Source organism: Amphiura filiformis, chromosome 14 (genome assembly GCF_039555335.1).
Source record: "Amphiura filiformis chromosome 14, Afil_fr2py, whole genome shotgun sequence".
In the NCBI taxonomy this organism is placed as follows: Eukaryota; Metazoa; Echinodermata; class Ophiuroidea; order Amphilepidida; family Amphiuridae; genus Amphiura; species Amphiura filiformis.
This window is the reverse complement of record NC_092641.1, coordinates 48,414,449-48,433,970: the sequence shown is the minus strand read 5'-3', so window position 1 is coordinate 48,433,970 and position 19,522 is coordinate 48,414,449. Positions and strand designations below refer to the sequence as shown.

Sequence of the window (19,522 nt, the reverse complement as noted above, 5' to 3'; positions counted from 1 at the left end):
ATCCACATCTCTCATACCACATTATTAAAATATTATTTTGTAATATTAATATTGGTATCTCAATTGTAAATTATATGGCTTTGCATTGTTACTAATTTATTACAAAATGTTTTTTTCTATATCATGTTATTTATATGTATGTGTGTTGAGATGAAAATAAAACTGAACTGAACTGAACTGAAATAAATCATGAAAAAAGTGGGCCTTCAAGCTGACATTCATTAGGCCTATATTATTAAAGACAAAAGGGAAGGAAAAAGAAAAGAAAAACGAACTGAAAAATTCCACATAATCGATAAAATAACACGGGAATCGAACTCACAACCTTCCGCACTGCACACCTTCGCTCTGTCCACAAGCCATCACAACTTGTTCGGGCAAAGGGTATTCTTTTGCTATCTTATTTCTCGTTCAACATGTTCAAGGATCTCACTCAACAACAATCTTTTCAAAACTGCTTGTACTTCAGTTAAATGAGATGATACTACCTTCTTTGGCGACTACAATATTTTGTTACACAATAGAGTATTTTGCATTTATAAAATATATAACAATAGACGTTTTTAATTGCTATATTAATCAATATAACATGTATAATAGATAGCGCCGGCTGGGATCCATCGTGACACTTGCAACGTGCGCTTACGACACGAGGACTTAAAGAACGCAACTTTTCAACCTACGACTAGGTTATTCCACCGCTCATTTTCGCTGAAATTTTAATACAAGCTGTGGTTAATTAATGTTTATCATAACAGAAAAGCATTAGACCGGCGTTTCCTCAAAGCTGTAGATATAACCATTTTGTTATCGTGACATGCATTTTCTCTCATTTTTAGGCTACTTGGCGCACCAAAAGCATTCATTTTTTCCACAATAATTCAACTTTTACACGTTATTCTTTTGCCTTATACTCATGTTTCATATCTTATCTATGGGCTCAATATGGAAATGAAGGGAGAAACGACTCGTGTATTCCATTTTTTATGTTTTCTGAAAAACCGCACGTATTTGCCACCTGATTTTCAACATTGCGTTACGTAACAGCAGAGGTCACGCCTGTAAAAATTACCGGAAGTGAGCTAAGTTGCTGTCGTACTGAATAGGGTGCTTGCACGGAAGATCATAAGTTCAAATCATCCTCCAGATACGCTCCAGAAGACATATGCAAATGCATGGAGTACAATACCAATCACCTGTAAACTGGTATAGATCAAAGTAAATCTTTGTACTCCATGCATTAGCATATCTTATGGAGCTTGTCTGGAGGATGATTTGAACTAATGACCATTCGTGCAAGCACTCTATTTGACATAACTTTAGAAATATTTGAATAGGGCAACATGAGTAAATAATAAGAAAACAAACATCACGCCCTCGATGCAACTCGCATGTAATCGAAGGCCATAAAAGATAACCTGATAACAATAGCTTGACAATAGCTATCTATAATCCGTTTCGAGACCCTTCATACACAGTCCCTGGTCCGATGCATATACTGTGTGTATTGTCCCGGGTATAGTCAATGCAGTCAAGCAAACATGTATTACATTTTTGAAAAGGCTATAGTGTATCACAGGCATGTATTGAATGGCCAGTCATACAGGAATTAATCAACTTGCAGTGACTGGTTCCGTCTTTGTTACCACATGTCAGTCATCTATTGGTTTTTAGCTGCGGGTAGCAGCTCTATTACTTCTTGCGGTTCGCCATTATGCACTATGTGCGGGGAGAGCCTCGAACTGGCAGCATACATGAATGGGAATTGAACTAGTCATAACGTTCTGTGTAAGGTTACATAATTCTTCCTTTCATGTATGCTGCCAGTTCGAGGCTCTCCCGCACATAGTGCATAATGGCGGAACCTGCAAGTAGCTTAATAAGTCACCATGTCTCTCCGTCTGTTAGTCCGTCCGTCCGTTAGTCCGTTAGTAACAAACGCTAAAAAATGCTGTTACGTCAACATTGTTTGTCGCATGGCTATGATACTTGGTGAGGGGGAGGGCCTCCACCGGGCCCTAACCGGATAAGCGTCTCGTCCCGAAACTGAGGAAAAGGAAGAGAAAGGGCGGGAAGTTAAGGGAAATTGAAGAGAATTAAGGGAAATTGGGATTTTTTTTGAAGAGAATTAAGGGAAATTTAAATTTTTTTTTCTTTTTTTTTTGATTTTTTTTTTTTTTTCGAATTTTTTTTTTTTTTTTTTTAAATTTTTTTTTTTCCAAAATTTTTTTTTTTTTTTTTTTTTGAAATTTTTTTTTTTTTTTTTTGAAATTTTTTTTTTTTTTTTTCTTTTTTTTTTTTTTTTTTTTTTTTTTTATTATTTTTTTTTGAAATTTTTTAAAGACACCAACACTGCAAAATTGAATTCCTTGTCCCGCAGCGACCGCTACGGATCCGACGGTACTTGTTTGACCATCGTATCACAGTGATGGCCAATCACAGGCGAAGTAATCAAATAGCAGTGACTGTTGCCTTTGTTACCACATGTCAGTCATCTTGTGATTATTGGACCATGTAAACCTGCCAAAAACGAGCCAAAGTGCAGGCCCTATGATGATGTTTACTAAACTTTGACTTCAGTTTTTAACCGAACAACCAATAATCACATTTTGATGAAATAACTTTTATTTTGTTGCCTATAGATTAAAGAGTATAAGCATGAGTAATTTCAATATCCTGGCACGTAGGATAACATAGATGTGATGATAGAGGTAGAACTTTTTGAATGACCCTCGTACATTGTAAAATACCCTATTTCTTCCTGTGAAAAGATGAAAACCGCTCAAGTGAGATTATTAGTTACCCCTGTTTATTCACTTAATACGGTAAAATAGCTACAATCTGGTGCCGTATTCCATGAAGCCAAAGGAACAGATAATTTGGCTCCATGAGGAATATGCACAGAATGCAGATTTTTATCCAAGTGGTGTTTGACCAATGAGATTACGGAATTCTAATCAACTAAATAAAGTTTTGTTTTCTGATTTTGACAATCGCATTATTTGTAGTAGATATATAGCTCACACATTAATTCTGTTTAAAATTGTTCCCTTTGTCCATGTATATAGTTGAGAGAAAGTCAGTGGAGTACCAATATAAAGTGAACTCAAGCCTCCTAGCAAAGGCCTACTTAGACAAGCATCCTGAGGTATTCAATATCATGCAGAAGGTGGTACTACAGAGGGAGCAAGGCAACGAGCAGGGCCTTGATGAGATGGTAGGAGACTTAAGAAATGGTGACGATGATGTCCAGGATATTGACTATGATATGACTACTGGTATGCCTCCATTTACACAGGTAAATATGGATTTATTAAAGATTTTTCAAGACTTTAAACGTGATGGATGCTCCTGTAAGGGATTATGATTAGGCCATTTTAATAGTTTGTATCAAAGCCTGTGCGCATTTGTAAAATCACCTGATTTAGTCAATTTAATTTTTTCCACTATTTTTTTTCTTTCAAAAAGCCACAACAAAATTCTCACTCCTGACATCGTCAGACGTAAAAATTGCCTAAATCTTAAATCTCAATCATTTTGATTTTTAAAAATTGGAGTAAAAAAACTAAAAATGGCCTTAGGTTTAGTAATTAAGGTTTGAATTAAGAAATATTGATGTTAACCCCATGAGAACTACCTGCCGATTGGCCAAAAAGAAGTTGTCATTATCAATTGCACCAATCAGCAACATTGTTGGAATAATTTCACCAAAAAAATTGGGGTGAATTATTTGCAAAGCTCAATTCTGATTGGTGATTAAAATGAAGTTATTATGTAATTGACCAATCAGAGGCAATTTTAGATTGGCAGGTAGTGCTGAGGGGTTTAAGCAAACATTCCCTGGAAGATAGAACAAATGGATAGAGACAAAGGCTTCACAGTAACTTTTGGGACTAATGCTGCACTTTATAAGTACAATATCGAGTGGTTTTGTTAATTCCATGGGCAATACGGGCCAAATTATCAGTCTTAAAGAACCATTTTGATTGGTTACAAAGAAGGTCATACCATGTATTGAGCCAATCAGAGAGTTGGTAAGATTAGTCAGAAGAACTGAAGGGGATTAAAGTCCCATTCAGTGATCTCAGCAAATAAATTGCTTAAAAGTGAAGGATAATTCATTCAAATTGTTATTTTTGAAATGAAAAATTTGGCATAAAACAAAGAAAACAGCAGTATTATTGACAAAGTTGAAGCCCCATTCAAATACATGTAGCTAATTTAGGGCTCATATTGAAATACCCTACCACGCTTTCACACAGAAAGCGCACGCCTCAGGAAAGCTCGGTCATAAAACGGATTATAAAGATGGATTATATGCATCAGTGATACACCCTGCCTTTTGAAGTCGACCATGACGCATGGGAAGAAAACAAACTGACTATGGCTCATCGCACAACCCAGGAAAGCGCGCCCTAATTTAAGTGGCTAATTGCAGTGTTATAATCACACAGGATTTTAACAAACGAAGGCTAGCATAGGAAAGCTGCAGGATGGCGCACACCTTCCTGTGTAAGGGAATAACAATATGAGCCCTTATATACTGTCAGTATATAAATTACAGATTCATGTAAAATGCCTTATTTTGTCTTAAATATACAGCTTTCGGCTGGACCACTGCAGCTATGTTAGCACATCTGTAAGAATGACAAAGGTAGCAACATCTGAATTTTGATTTTAATGATTGTCCAGATGAGCAAATCACTGAATGGGCCTTTAAGCTTAAAATTTATAACAGAGCTCAAAGCTCTATTTTGATTGGTTAGTCAGATGATTATATCATGTAATTAACCAATCGGGTCTGTAATAAGAAAGACAGTAGTGCCCATGGGGCTAACACTTTGATTTGCTTTCTGTCTAAGAGCTCTATTTTGATTGGTTACTCAGATGATTATATCATGTAACTAACCAATCAGGGTCTCTGTAATAACTTTGATTTGCGTTCTATTGTTTTACACGGCAGCAATTAATCAGACCCCATCACCTGCCAAATATAGACGCTGTAGATAACGATGCACTGCCTCCTTTCCTTGATGATGAAGATGATGACGGAGAGGATGATGACACCAAATATAGTGCTTTACTAGAGAAGTTGCAGAACTTCTTCGATGATATAGGGCTGCAAGATGAAGAAGAGGAGGAGGAGGAACCAATGGATGATGAGTACCAAGACTATTCTGTTATGCGTCGGCCTCCTTCAAGACCACAATATAGCACACAAGGTTAGTACTAATTAAGTAACTAACTAATCGGGTAAATTAAGTAATTCTTGGCCAAGCTCAAACACTATGAATGCTAGTGGCACCGTGATAAACACATATGCACATAGCGCAGTCCATTGCATACACGCTTAGTACGCTACATGGACGCAACACGCATGTTCCAGCTTGGCCAAGAATTACTTAATTTACCTGTAGTGTAGTAATAATGTTTTCCAGATATTATGATTAAAGTTCAAGAGTCTGGAAGGTCATCTGAAAACACAGTAACTTAGTTATAAACCCTAACCCTTACCCTAACCTTAACCCTAAACTTCACCCTAACCTTAGCCTATAATTTAAGCCCTAATCTTAACCTTGACCCAAGACCTAACGTAATTCTAATCCTAGGGCACTTGCCCTAGCCCTAACCCAACACCTAAACCTAAACTTCACCCTAACCCTAACCTATAATTTCAGCCCTAATCTTAACCCTGACCCAAGACCTAACCATAACTCTAATCCTAACACTTGCCCTAGCCCTGTCCCTACACCTAACCCCACTCATGTCCCAAACCCTAACCTAAAATGCCTTAAACCCTAATTTTAACACCTTTTAGACTAATGACCCTTCTGATTAATTCTGTTTTCCATATTATAGATTCAAAAAAAGAATTATGATAAAATGTTAAAAAATGTTGGTCCTCAACTGTTCCCTTAAATTGGGAATGGAATTAGTAAATGTATTATTGATCCTAGTAGTACAAATTTGTGACATGATCAAGGGGAATGAGTCGAATGTCACTAATATTGTTTTTGAGATATTGGCAAAAACAGTGTTCAAATTCTTTTGTTTTATATTGTTTTCAGCCATTGATAAATTGCTCATAACTCGGTAACCAGATGCCCGATTTGATAGGGTTTGCATCAAAATAAACTGCATGAAAATGATGTACAAAACTTCTAATTGAAAATTGCCGACAATTGACTCATTCCCCTTGATCATGTTACATTTTATAAAACTACTGTTAAAGTTAACATGTTGTGGAACATTAATTTCCCCGTTTAATGAAGCTACCACATTCATCATCATTCTGATGATGTCTATCAACCATGATAGGTGAAACCATCAGTAGTGAGTAAAAAGTTTGGCTTTGTTCAAAAGAAATTTTTCTTACTTTAAGGGAACTGGAATGAGCGTTTTGAGCGTTTCGACAGCATTTTTGTGGGACATGAGAGCACATCAGACCTATCGAATTGCATTCTGAATACGAAGAATGTCTTTCTGATATTAAATAATTTTCATTTTATGAAATTCACGATATAATACAAATTTTATGACAAATTATTAAAATTTGATATTTTTCACATTTTGGAGATATAACAGTCCTCGAAGTAAATTTGATAAATTTAATGATACAGGGTGTCCCAGAATGATTTATACCGTGTTTGCAAAAATAACTAAAAATAGAAGACGGGCAGTGTATCTATTTTTGATACCTGCATTATGATGTTGGACATGTCTCCTACTTATTCTGTTAATTTCAGCACGCTACCTTTATTTGTTCTGCCGTGGCATTCAATAATGTAAAATCGATGAAAATCCTGCTTTTCATTTCCAGCATAAACGACTCGTTAATGGCACAACACATTTGATCAACTCATGGAGCTCGTTCTTTAGCTATTTTTTTCTTTTATTGTTGACATTTCTTTTCTGTTATTTTGCTTCTAATTTTGTATTGTATTCTCAAATATGTTAAAGACAAGTGTGTTTACATAATGTCTGTCAAAACAATAATGGAAAGCGAAAAGCAAAGCAGATACGAAAACTAGAAAGATGAAACTGCTGGAATTCAAGTTATATTAATATGATGGTTCCAAATGCTAAAAGTAAAATGAACGACAATGGTGAACATGATTTTGATTTAAACTTTTGATCCAAACACAAAGAATTAATTCCTACCTCGGAATATTCAGAAATCCTGCAAGCATTTCAAATGACATGGACCTCACACCACAATAAAATATTCAAAATTGCCGCCAAAGAAAGAATGGGATTAGACAGCTCAAGCGAATCAGATCCTTTATTCCATATAATGATTGCTTCGTAACGTCATAAATGATAGATAGATATCGGCTATTTAGTGGAAATATGAACGGGGAACAACTAAAATACCTGCACAGCATTTTCCAAATAACTTTGTGCTGAACGTTTGTAATTTTACAGATTTTCAAAATAGGTTGCAATGTCAAAATTTGGAATTCACCATTTTTACGCAATCGTTTATAACTTCTGCTAGAAACATCCAATTGTTAGAATCTAAAAAATCTGAGAAAGTTAAATATATGCAAAACGCAAAACAATATGACCAATTATAGACATGCCCTTCATACCTAAATAATTCCATCTTTTCCGGTATAGATCATTCTGGGACACCCTGTATATCCTTATAGGCTAATAGTATTAGCTATAACCCTAAAATTTCTCATAACAAGCTGATTTTTTTTCAGGATAGGTCCAGAAACATGTGTAGAATCAAATTCCAAAAGTCCCCGAAAATCCCCCTTGTGCTTCCTTCAAAATCCAAGATGGCGTCCAAAATGGCCGCCATTTTCAGTTTTTATCATAACTTTGCCCCCAGACATGTTAAAATCACAAACAAAGCATCTAAATATATGTTTTGAGGTACAAGGAATGTTTTAAAAACATTTGCAAGAGGTTTCAATAATCCTAGGTAGCCAAAATCCAAGATGGCGTCCAAAATGGCCGCCATTTTCAGTTTTTATCATAACTTTGCCCCCAGACATGTTAAAATCACAAACAAAGCATCTAAATATATATTTTGAGGTACAAGGAATGTTTTAAAAACATTTGCAAAAGGTTTCAATGATCCTAAGTAGCCAAATTCCAATATGGTGGACAAAATGGCCGCCTTTTTAGTAAGTAAAATTAGTTTTTCGACCAGACATGTGTTTAAGATGTGTTAATTGGCATTGGAGAAAGTTCAAAACTCATGATTTGTAAGCAGCCTTGTAATGCACATCATCCAAATTCACTACCATTATTACCATCATTATTTTACAATATTGATTCAGTGCTTTTATCATGTGTACAATACAATAGTTACCATTATTTTCTATTTGCCTCCAAAAGAGCTGAGCTCATACCAAGATGGCTTAAGCCTATGTTCACATCGGTATCCCTGTGATGCAATGTAATCAAATGGTACACCTTAAACTTGATCAACTTGCACTGTGTTTTCGGCATTAATGTTCTTCAATGCTGGTTCAGTCTCCTCATTGTCTCCAACTAGTACAGGTGCTGTGTTGCTGCAAGACTGACCACAGCATTTGCTGCACATCAATGTACAGAAGAGTCTCAAGTTTCTTGCAGCTGCATGTTGTTGCAGCCATCTTGTTTGCATCAACATGATATCATGTTGAGCAATGTGTCTGGTGCAACAGTGAGTTCTGTTTCTACTGGAACAAGAATTCCATCTTGTGATCTCCATCCCCAGTCAGTTGGACTTAGGTTGTTCCCCATCCATTCTTGAACCGTGAGAAAAGTGCCATATCCATCAAATACAACAATCGGGTGTGCTCCATAATGCTTTAGCATGTGTGATGTGTAATTCTGACATATGCCTGCATAGGTGGAGGGATGTGGCCAAATGGCATGTCGAAGTAGGTAACCACCATCTACTACATCAAAGAGACAATTCTCTGGCAGCTTGGAATGCTCAGTGAACGATTTCAACAGAAGGCCCAGGGAACTCTCTGGCGATTTACGCATAAGGTCATCTTCAAAGGGAGAAGGTGGCTGAGGACCTAATTCGTACGTAAAGAACGACGCTATCTCAGAGCTGTTGTTCAGTACACATGTAATTCTATTAAATAATAGAGTCGGATTCACTTCTACTTGTTGTCCCCTAACTCGCACCATCTTGTCCTTTGCTCCAATCATAGTAACCTTGTCATTTCGGCGTAAGGCAATGTTTGTAAACTTCGTACCCGTTTTTTCTATTGCTGACTTCATGCCAACTTCCACCGCTCTATCACGATCCAGTCCATACCCAGCAAAGGGGGATGTGCCTTCAACCAACCAACAAAAACTTAACGATCCCCTATGTTCCCGTATGAACACCCGTGAACTGCTCTAAAGCATCATAATCTGGGGCACATCGAGAAAGTGCGTGGACTCACTTGGTTAATGTACTGTCTGTGATGCCGCGACCATGTGTCATTCCCCTGATGTCTTCAAAGTCCACAACAAAAACTGCTCAATGGTTTGGTCAGAGAAGTTTCCACCCCAGAAAAAATCTAGCGTCGGATGGTGAAATATCCCTTGTCTGTGAACAGTTGGTACTCATCTGGGGGCATGTTTTTCCGCAAAGACTCCATCTGTTGTAAATACAACTTTGCAGATTTGGCATAGTGGAGATGCCCTGCAGCGTAGAAGTGAGGCATCATCTCTCTTATGCAGTAGAGGTGGTGCTTCCAATTCCCTGTTCTTTCAGCTCTAATGAAATGCCGAATATATTAAAGGGCCACCTGTCTGATGTATTGCACCCACAGCTTCCCAATTCTGCTTTTACCTGCTTTGATGTCTCTTCACGCTATTACAGGCTGTGACACAGTCTCAGCCATTTATCGTTGAGGAAAGCGCAAACCCTGAACAAGAAACATGAATATGACTTGTTAGATACCTTTACAAATGCCAGCAGCATGCATGATGAGGTACAGAGAGCAGGGGAGAGCTTCATCCTGAAGATGTATGGGGCTAGCAATGGTTCATTGAATGAATACCGCCACACTGTATACAAACGGGCAATTGGTCGCAGTAACCTTAGCTCTTCATTTGAGCTCGCGAGTTTACCCCCAACTTGTGCTGCTGCAAAACATCACTCATTCCGCACTTTCCTCACGGTTCAAGAATGGATGGGGAACAACCTAAGTCCAACTGACTGGGAATGGAGATCACAAGATGGAATTCTTGTTCAAGTAGAAACAGAACTCGCTGTTGCACCAGACACATTGCTCAACATGGTATCATGTGGATGCAAACAAGATGCAACAACATGACATGCAGCTGCAAGAAACTTGAGACTCTTCTGTACATTGATGTGCAGCAAATGCTGTGGTCAGTCTTGCAGCAACACAGCACCTGTACTAGTTGGGGACAATGAGGAGGAGACCGAACCAACATTGCAGAACATTAATGCAGGAGACACAGTGCAAGTTGATTAAGTTTAAGGTATACCATTTGATTGCATTACATCACATGGATACCGATGTGAACATAGGCTTAAGTCATCTTGGCATGAGCTCAGCTAGTTTGGAGGCAAATAGAAAATAATGGTAACTATTGTATTGTACACATGGTAAAAGCACTGAATCAATATTGTAAAATAATGATGGTAATAATGGTAGTGAATTTGGATGATGTGCATTATAAGTCTGCTTATAAATCATGAGTTTTGAACTTTCTGCAATGCCAATTAACACATCTTAAACACTTCTTAGGCGGTCATTTTGGACGCCATCTTATATTTTGGCTTTATATCTAGGTATTGAAATCCTTCGAGTACATTTTGAATATATCCATTGTACCCCAAACCTATGTGAGATAATTTGTATATGTATTTAACAAGTCTGGTTGAAAACTAATTTTACTTACTAAAATGGCAGCCATTTTGGCCGCCATATTGGAATTTGGCTACTTAGGATCCTTGAAACCTCTTGTAAATGTTTTTAAAACATTCCTTGTACCTCAAAATATATATTTAGATGCTTTGTTTGTGATTTTAACATGTCTGGATGCAAAGTTATGATAAAAACTGAAAATGGCGGCCATTTTGGACGCCATCTTGGATTTTGGCTACTGAGGATCATTGAAACCTCTTGCAAATGTTTTTAAAACATTCCTTGTACCTCAAAATATATATTTAGATGCTTTGTTTGTGATTTTAACATGTCTGGGGGCAAAATTATGATAAAAACTGAAAATGGCGGCCATTTTGGACGCCATCTTGGATTTTGAAGGAAGCACAAGGGGGATTCTCGGGGACTTTTGGAATTTGATTCTATACATATTCCTGGACCTATCCTGAAAAAATCAGCTTGTTATGAGAAATGTTGACCTTTTAATGATATATGAGCTAATACTATTGGCCTATTAAAGTGTATGTAGCTGGGAGGAAAAGCCGACGATCAATTGAAAATTTTGACCTTTCATATTGAATATATGGATTTTTTCCCCAAAAGACCTATTTTTTAGGTGTTTTGGGAAAAAATCCATATCTTCAATAGGAAAGGTCAAAATTGTCAATTGATCGTCGGCTTTTCATCCCACCTATACCCACTTTAGTTAGAAATCATCAGATTTATAAAGTTTACTTCGAGTACTGTTAAATATCAAAAATATCAATTTTTTTTTAAATCAAAATTGTTTGATATCAGAAGGCCATTCTTCGTATTCAGAATGGAATTCGATATGTCTGATGTGCTCTAATGTCCCACAATAAATACTGTCCAAACGTTCATGCCCCTTCCCTTAGGTTACTGCAAATTTGAGTGAAACAAAATAGAGTAAATGAGAACAAATAATATAAAATCAGTAGTATATTGTTAACCAATATTATAACATTTGCATAAATAATGAACAAGGAGGCGTCCTATAATATAGGCTATATATCCTTCACCCTAGCAGGGCGTAAGACAAAACAAGACAGAATTAATATATGTGAGGATTGGATATAAAAGATGCGAGCCCAAAAAATTATGACTTTATAAATTGAGAGAGCAGAAAAAATCAGGACTCAACAGGGTTTGCACTATGGACCTCACATTACTGCTCGAGAGTTATACCACTAGACTACCTGAGTTCACAGTTGGTACAAGGGCGTCTCACCTATTCATGATTGCATAGATTTTATTTTGTTTCCCCATACACTGTTTTGGTCAAAGTTTTGAAAACTTTTTGAATATGTGATTATTATTGTTATTATACATGTATGTATCATGTGAGATTTATGGTTCGAGCTAGAGCATCCTTGTTATAACGGATCAGAATTGCTTGTATGTGATTTTGTTTTTCTGTGCTTTCTTGTATCCACAGGTTTTCCAAACAGATACACCACAGCCAACAATAGGTACGGCCCATCCCAAGATAGAACCAGATACCGCCCATCACAAGGTACTAACACATACCGCCCATCACCAGATAGAAACGATTACAATGATGATGATGATAACTCGGAAGAAACACTATCAAGACTTCTAAAAAAATATCCCTGGCTGCTTGAGGAATTATATAATAACCAGGGCCGACAGACACCAGCTGCTGATAGCTACAACCGCCCTGCCAAAAAGCACGAACCAGAATTATGGTTGCCACGACGACAGTGGGGAAGAGAGGGTGACCTCTGGAACAGAAGACGTCGTGACACAGCAGGAGTTGAAGATAAGAAGCGCAGAGTTCACCGTCCGCATGGGAAACTTTTGAAAGGAACTCACAATTCGAATGCTGTCGGGAGAGAAACAGACATTTTGTTAGGAACAAAATGCAAAATCTTCCACATCAAAAATTAAACACTTTTTCACATAATAGAGATCGTGTACAAAGAACTGATCACCATTTAAGAAAACATAGGTTGATTAATCATAACTCAAAATTAGACAAACATTTGGATAGGGGCCAGTTAAGACACCGAATCCATAAAAGACCAAGGAGGCACGCTGGCTCCCATGATGCTGGGGGAATAATGCGGTTGCTGTCCACGGGTAGTTTAGCGCCCCCTATTGATGATGTGGATTCATCGCAGAGTATTGATTTGTTATTTGCTATGTATTGGTTTTATCCTTCTGACCAGGAGGTGAGTGCGTTTTCTTTTCATTCCCTTTTTTTCTTCATTTCTCTTTTCTTCTTTGTTCTGGCAATTGATTTAAATTGTGCCAACCCTGCCATTCAATAGACCTTTTCAAATCGGTTTTCCAAAGTTTGTTATGGATGACCCCGTTTACAATTCCGGGTCATCGACGCTAATGCAAACGCAACTATTACGTCTGAACACAAATCTGTGTGAAAGACACAGCCAAGCATTGGGTATGGAGATTGATATTTATATTGCGAAGACCACACAAAGACCAAATCAAATGTGCCGCAGACGACAAATATTTGCATTTCTCTTTCTTTTACTGTCATATTGTGAAGTGCCAAATAGTGGAAGTGTTAGTTCAATACCTTTAGAAAATGTTTCTCTGTGGCGACTCTTGTTGATTTTGGCTAAATATGTTGTATTTTCACTCAAAAGGGGACAATTCTGTATCCCAAAGCTACTTAGCTTCAATGGAATACATTTTATGTCATTGTGCACCAAAAAAACATTTTTAACTTGGTGTTGGCCGTTGGTGGTACTTCTCCTTTGACCACCCAGAAAAGACTTATTCATTTACTGTTTTCTCCCTCTTTTCAGATTATTCTTCCTGAGGAAGAGCATTGTCTTAAAGCCTGGACAGCCAATGAAACAGAAAGACTAAAACCTGGAAGTAAGTACCGTAGGAGACAGAAAATCCTATTCTATTCTGTGGTTGCTCTACGAAAAAGGAATAAAAATCAAAACCACTAATCCCTCCAATTAGCTCCTGCTGATTTCCCATTAAAGAACTATATCAACATGGTTGGAAAAGTGTGCCAACAGGTTTCATAATAACATTATTACATAACAATTTTCTATCTTTTGGATTGTCTGTTGTGGTTTATCATTGGGTGGGCTTGCCCAGCTGGAAGTGTATTTGACCAAAGGGGGTAATTATCAGTAATTGAGCCTGGATTAATCCCCTTTTTGGTAGCAAAATCCAACTATACTTGCAGACGGACTTAATTGCCAAGTAGGGTAGGCATTAGTGCCAATCGGGTTTGAAATATGGGGGGGGCATTCGACCTAATTTGTCATTTTGCCAAAAGGAGGGGGCCACAGCGGTGAGAAGCGAGTGAGAAGACCACTACACTAACCCGCCATCATTTTGGGGGGGGGGCTGAAAATGAAATATTAAAAATGTTTTTCATGTAGGAACATTTCAAACAATTGATATTAGCATTTGGGTCAAACAATATTTTAATTGCCAAGTAGTAACTCCATTGTTTGTTTTATTTTCAGATGCTTTTTATGGTTTGGACCATGATGCATATGAGGAACGGAGTAGGGCGTTTTGTATAAAGAAAAGTAAGTGTAATTAACATCTTAAATATATATTTGTTGATAATTAATTCTATGATCGCCGGCAGAGATAAACTCAAGAATATCATCCTTGAGGAGCCTGACAAGTTTTGCACTCGTTGACCCAGATAATCTTGGTCAAGGCTGTTCCATCTGTTGCACTTACCTATAAATAAAAATAAATAAATAAATGTTGTTTGATGTTGTTAGTTAGTTTGTTGTTAGGCATGGCCTAATTATCAGCACACTTCAACAATTATTCCGCTGCCATTAGGATATATCAGAATCATTTCCACTTCACCAAGTCCACAACTGATGCGCAGGTACTCTCAGCGACTTAGATTGTGATTACCCCCAGCAGCTCCCCATTTTACACCTGGGTGGAGTGAAGCAATTGGAAATTAAGCTATCTTGCTCAAAGACGCAACACACTGGCCGTGGTGGGGCTCAAACCCTGCAACCTTCCGATCATGAAGCTCGCGCCGTAACCATTGGGCCACCGTGCTTCCCACCTATGATTTATGTCTGTCAAATGGGATGCCCTCATGAAATTCTTATTGGCTTGTGCAGGGCCTATCAGCAGGATCCAGTTAAAGTATGTGTGTTTCGTCAACTTTCTGTCTACAAATTCTTTGTTTAGGATATACAAGGAGTGAACATAACTGGTACCTTAATTTTTTGGCCTACTGTAGTCTGTGATGCTGACTCTTATTTATGATATATTGATTTTCCAGACCACCAAACTGCACAAAAAAAAGCACAGCTGTTGAGTAATATGAATCCATTAGACGTCTACCCATTCAACGTCCACGGCGGTGAGCTGACCGTCTACCGACTACGCCTCACCTGCCGGTGTGGACTACAGAATCAGAACAGCGCCCCCAACAAACGATGCGCTAAAGTACTGCCGTATAAAGAACAGCAATGGGCAGAGTACATGGGGACTTTCGGTAATAGCCGCTTTCAACAGAGGAAAACGACTTGAATGGACGCAGCACACAAATGATTCATTTCTATGGATTTATATGCAGCATGGTTTAATGTACCCTCAAGGTAGCCAAATTCGTCAGTCTTGTAAACATACTACATGTACTACACAGCAGATATATTTTTTATATTATTTGTTTTTATTTTTATTTATTTATACAGTGGAACCTATTTAACGCATAATTATGTTAGCGCATAAAGTATAATAAGTATCTAAGGTGTTATCGATTGTCGTATGTGTCGTATTATCGCCAACATGACCCTAAATCCGATATATCAAAATAAACTGTCCCTTTTTAACACTTTAAAGCACATGTCAAAAAGAAAAAAATTAAATTCTGTGCTATTTTGTCCAAATAAGCTTACCGTATGATCATATTTTCATCGGAAAGTCGAAAATTACCTCCTGAAGATCATGACCCGAACCTGGAAGTAAAACGAACCAGGAAGTATGTTTGCATCGGAAGTTGACGATCGCAACTCATATCGAAATGATTTTAAGCTTATCTATCGACTTTATTCAGCATTTTAGATCTCATTACGAGTGTCGACAAATGTTGATTATCATTTTTTTTTCCTGACGAAGTGCTGAATTAGTAATCATGTGTCGGTAACACCTCTACAAGTATCTTGTGCCCCATATTGACCTGATAACATACAACTCCTGTTAGCACAAAGTAAAATCTGAGTCCTAACATTTATTGTGTTCACTAGGTTCCACTGTATTTATTTACGAGGTAATTTGGTGAAATGACATGTGATGGCCAGTGAGTAAGAAAATGGTCCTTTTTATCACCTTCAGCAAAAAACAATAGTAGCAAAAGTGGTTTGGTTTAGTTTGTCCTGGGGTGATGTTAGAAAATATATGGTGAGATCAAGCAAAATCAGTCTGACATATTCAAATTTCTGTTTTATAGGATTGTAAACAGCATTTTCAAAGCTATATTTTGTAGAAAACCCCATTGAATTTGGACAATCAGTTCAAAAGATGTGAGCAGTTAAAGAATTTCCAAAACAATAGGAAACAAAAGGAAATGCTTCCTTTGTTTGGCTATATCTCAAAATCAATATTTCTGACTTCCGTCTTATTTTTCCTGATCATATCACATATACAAGGAATGATTGTATCATACTAAAGCCTAAAAAGATTGGGTTATTCTAGTTAAAATCCATACACCCCTATGGAAGACATGACCTTAATCTCCCACACAGGGGGTGTAGATTTCAAATGAAGTCACCCATTCAGGTAACCCCTATTTGAAATTCAAACTCCCTGTGTGGAAGATTAAGGTCATGTCTTCCATATAGGGTGTATGGATTTCAACGGGAATAGCCCATTGTTATATTGGCGTAACACTATACAGGCTGAAAAAATGGGGGTAGATGGGGAGATTTTATAACTTTCTTTCCAAAAGTCATGCAAATTGTGTGATTTTGGGTGTATTTCTAATACTTTTTGGTGCTATTCCTGGACCTAAATATTAAAAAAAAATTAGGGTATGACTGATTAATCCAATAGAAGATTTTTTAATGCATAAGCTGTTGCTACAAGCATAGGTTTAATTATGGTGACATATTTTGCATGTACATCCAGACGCTTTATCAGGAAAAACAACTAGCCAGCATCATTTAGAAGCAGATATGCTTAGCTGCAAATCACTAGTAGCTACCACTCAAACTGCGGGTAACTCATTGGGCCACAAGTGAATATCTGCTAGCATTTATAATCACTTGTATGTTAACCTTTGATCACCAGCAATCTGTCTAGATTGGGCAATTCTAGTTGAAATCCATACTCTCTCTGTGGTAGACATGACTTTCACTTGGGTAACCCCATTTGAAATCTACACTCCCTGTGTGGGAGATTAAGGTCATGTCTTCCATAGGGGGTGTATGGATTTCAACTGGAATACACCATTGTTGTGACCAGGAACAGGCCAAGCAACCATGGGAACTCCAGTGACAATTTTATGTATATAGGTATGGTTGGGTTTATACAAGGGCAATAGTAGATTTATCACAATTTATTTTAACCTATGATCTCAGCACAAAATTAAGATGTACCTAACATTTTCAATCCCAGCATTGATCTTTATCAGGAGACAGGCAACCCATGTATCAGTGACTTTTCGGACATTTTACCTATAAAATTGGTTCTTTTAAAAAGTATCTTAACTTTGTCCAAATCGACATGGAGATTCAATGGGCTATTCCAGTTGAAATCCATACATCCCCCAATTCGCCGTCGAAGTGACGTAATAAGAGGATTTACTAGCTACCATAGCAATAGATGAATACAATTTTTGAATATATCTTCCTACACCACCCACAGTTTGCACTCACCACCTGTGTATGTCTTGAATGATAGATTGAATACAATACCGATCTTTTCAAAGATACTTTTCTTACAGGTGGGAGTGATCAGCATGATAATATATGAATATTCTATAGAATTACGATCCAGGTCTTTATCCCTGTTCTTTGACATCTATGGCTCAATGCATAGGTACTGTGTGAACGTTGTAATGCAGGACGATATATTTAACAATTTTATTCGTCTATTGCTATGGTAGTTAATCCTCTTATTACATCACTTCTACGGCGAATGGAAGACATGACCTTAATCTTCTACACAGGTAGTGTGAATTTCAAATGAGGCTACCTGGATGGATGACTTTTTTTTTTTAATTCACGTCCCCTGTGTGGGAGAGTAAGGTCATGTCTCGCATAGAGGTGTATGGATTTCAAGTGCAATAGCCAAATGTGGATGTGCTGGGAGACTTGGGATGAATTCAACAGTGCTCTAGGAATTTGGTTCTTAATGCTCTTTCAGTTTCACCAATATATGATCCCCTTTCAGGCTTCCCTAGACAGGGATGTATTCTTCTTGTCTGGTAATGTCTTTCTTTTTACTAATGTGTTTGTCTTGTTTGAGGAAAGTAGTTAAAACTCGTAAAACATATTCAGTGGTGGCGGAAGCATTACATTTTAGTGGGGGGGCAAGCATATTTTGTGCAGGTGTGACTGGGACATTTATGGGCGAAGCGCGCTATAAATTTCAATTTTAGCCTATTTTTTCCTAAATGAAAGTGAATTTTGGTATTTGATTGGCCAGTGCACACAAAGCGTACAAAATTCTGCAATGTAACATTTTTTTTCCAAAGCAAAGGAAGATGTACAGGGTAACCTTTTTTTCTTTCAGGAGTTTTAGGGAGATGCCCTCCATGGAAGCATTTAGGGGGAATCCCCCTGCTTCCTCCACCTATGAACTTAGTGGTTTTGTTATATAGTTCTACTACACTTTCACATCTCTATCAGACCAAAGTCCATAATAATGAAATTCAGATATAGGCAAAAATAAGGAGAAAAATCATTTAAAAAAATTACCATATGAAAAGTTAATAACTTTGTAACCAAGTATGCTATATGAACATTGGGATTTTAACATCAATGTACTGAACAAGTTACTAAAAGGGCTGTACAATAATAATCTGCCACCCCTCCCCAGTTTGGCTAATTTAAAAATGTTCTGGCAACAAATGCTTGCCCTCTCTGCATGCCAAAAAATCCTTATCTGCCCTCTCGAACTGCCAAAATGTGCTTCCCCCTCCTCGGCTTGCCAAAACATCCTTGCCTCCCTCTGCATATGCACAAGTTTTGGGAACCCAATTTGCAAACATTGCAAAGTGTAGATAAATACTGTGCACAAACAATTATCCAAACACTTAAAACAAAAGACACTAACCTAAGGTGCCATATTAAGTAATCATTAGGTGGATAATTTTGTTCGAAAAAATCTTGTTGGCAAGATCAAGCGACTTTATTTCCCCAAGTTATACTGAATTAAATGGAAAAAGAGGGGATGGGAGATAATTATTTCACAACCCCTAAGACAAAAAAAAACCCTGTTCTATGGGCAGACGGACCTTTCAAGTAGGGTCAGTCGATCGAGCCATTGTTTTGTTGCAAATAACCTAAAATCTAAATATTTTAAAATACAAAAAAAGGAGTCCCTAATTTCTGAAATTCTGGGTAGGTATAGGGCCTGTACGTAGAACGGGGTATTTTTTTGTTGGTCCTTTACCTTGACAAATGGTAATTACTCAATTTTCAAAAATT

The 19,522-nt window shown here is 37.4% G+C and overlaps 1 protein-coding gene across 1 annotated transcript in view; it reads left to right on the top strand.

The window, feature by feature from the left end:
• The window catches only part of LOC140170221 (uncharacterized), a 45,323-nt gene extending 28,814 nt beyond the window's left edge, over nucleotides 1–16,509 (top strand). The window contains 7 exon segments of the mRNA XM_072193558.1: nucleotides 3,069–3,298; nucleotides 4,964–5,222; nucleotides 12,316–12,780; nucleotides 12,783–13,072; nucleotides 13,673–13,745; nucleotides 14,357–14,422; nucleotides 15,151–16,509. Coding sequence (XP_072049659.1) covers nucleotides 3,069–3,298; nucleotides 4,964–5,222; nucleotides 12,316–12,780; nucleotides 12,783–13,072; nucleotides 13,673–13,745; nucleotides 14,357–14,422; nucleotides 15,151–15,401 — 1,634 coding nt within the window. The 3' untranslated portion in view covers nucleotides 15,402–16,509.
• The last annotated feature ends 3,013 nt before the right edge of the window (nucleotides 16,510–19,522 follow it).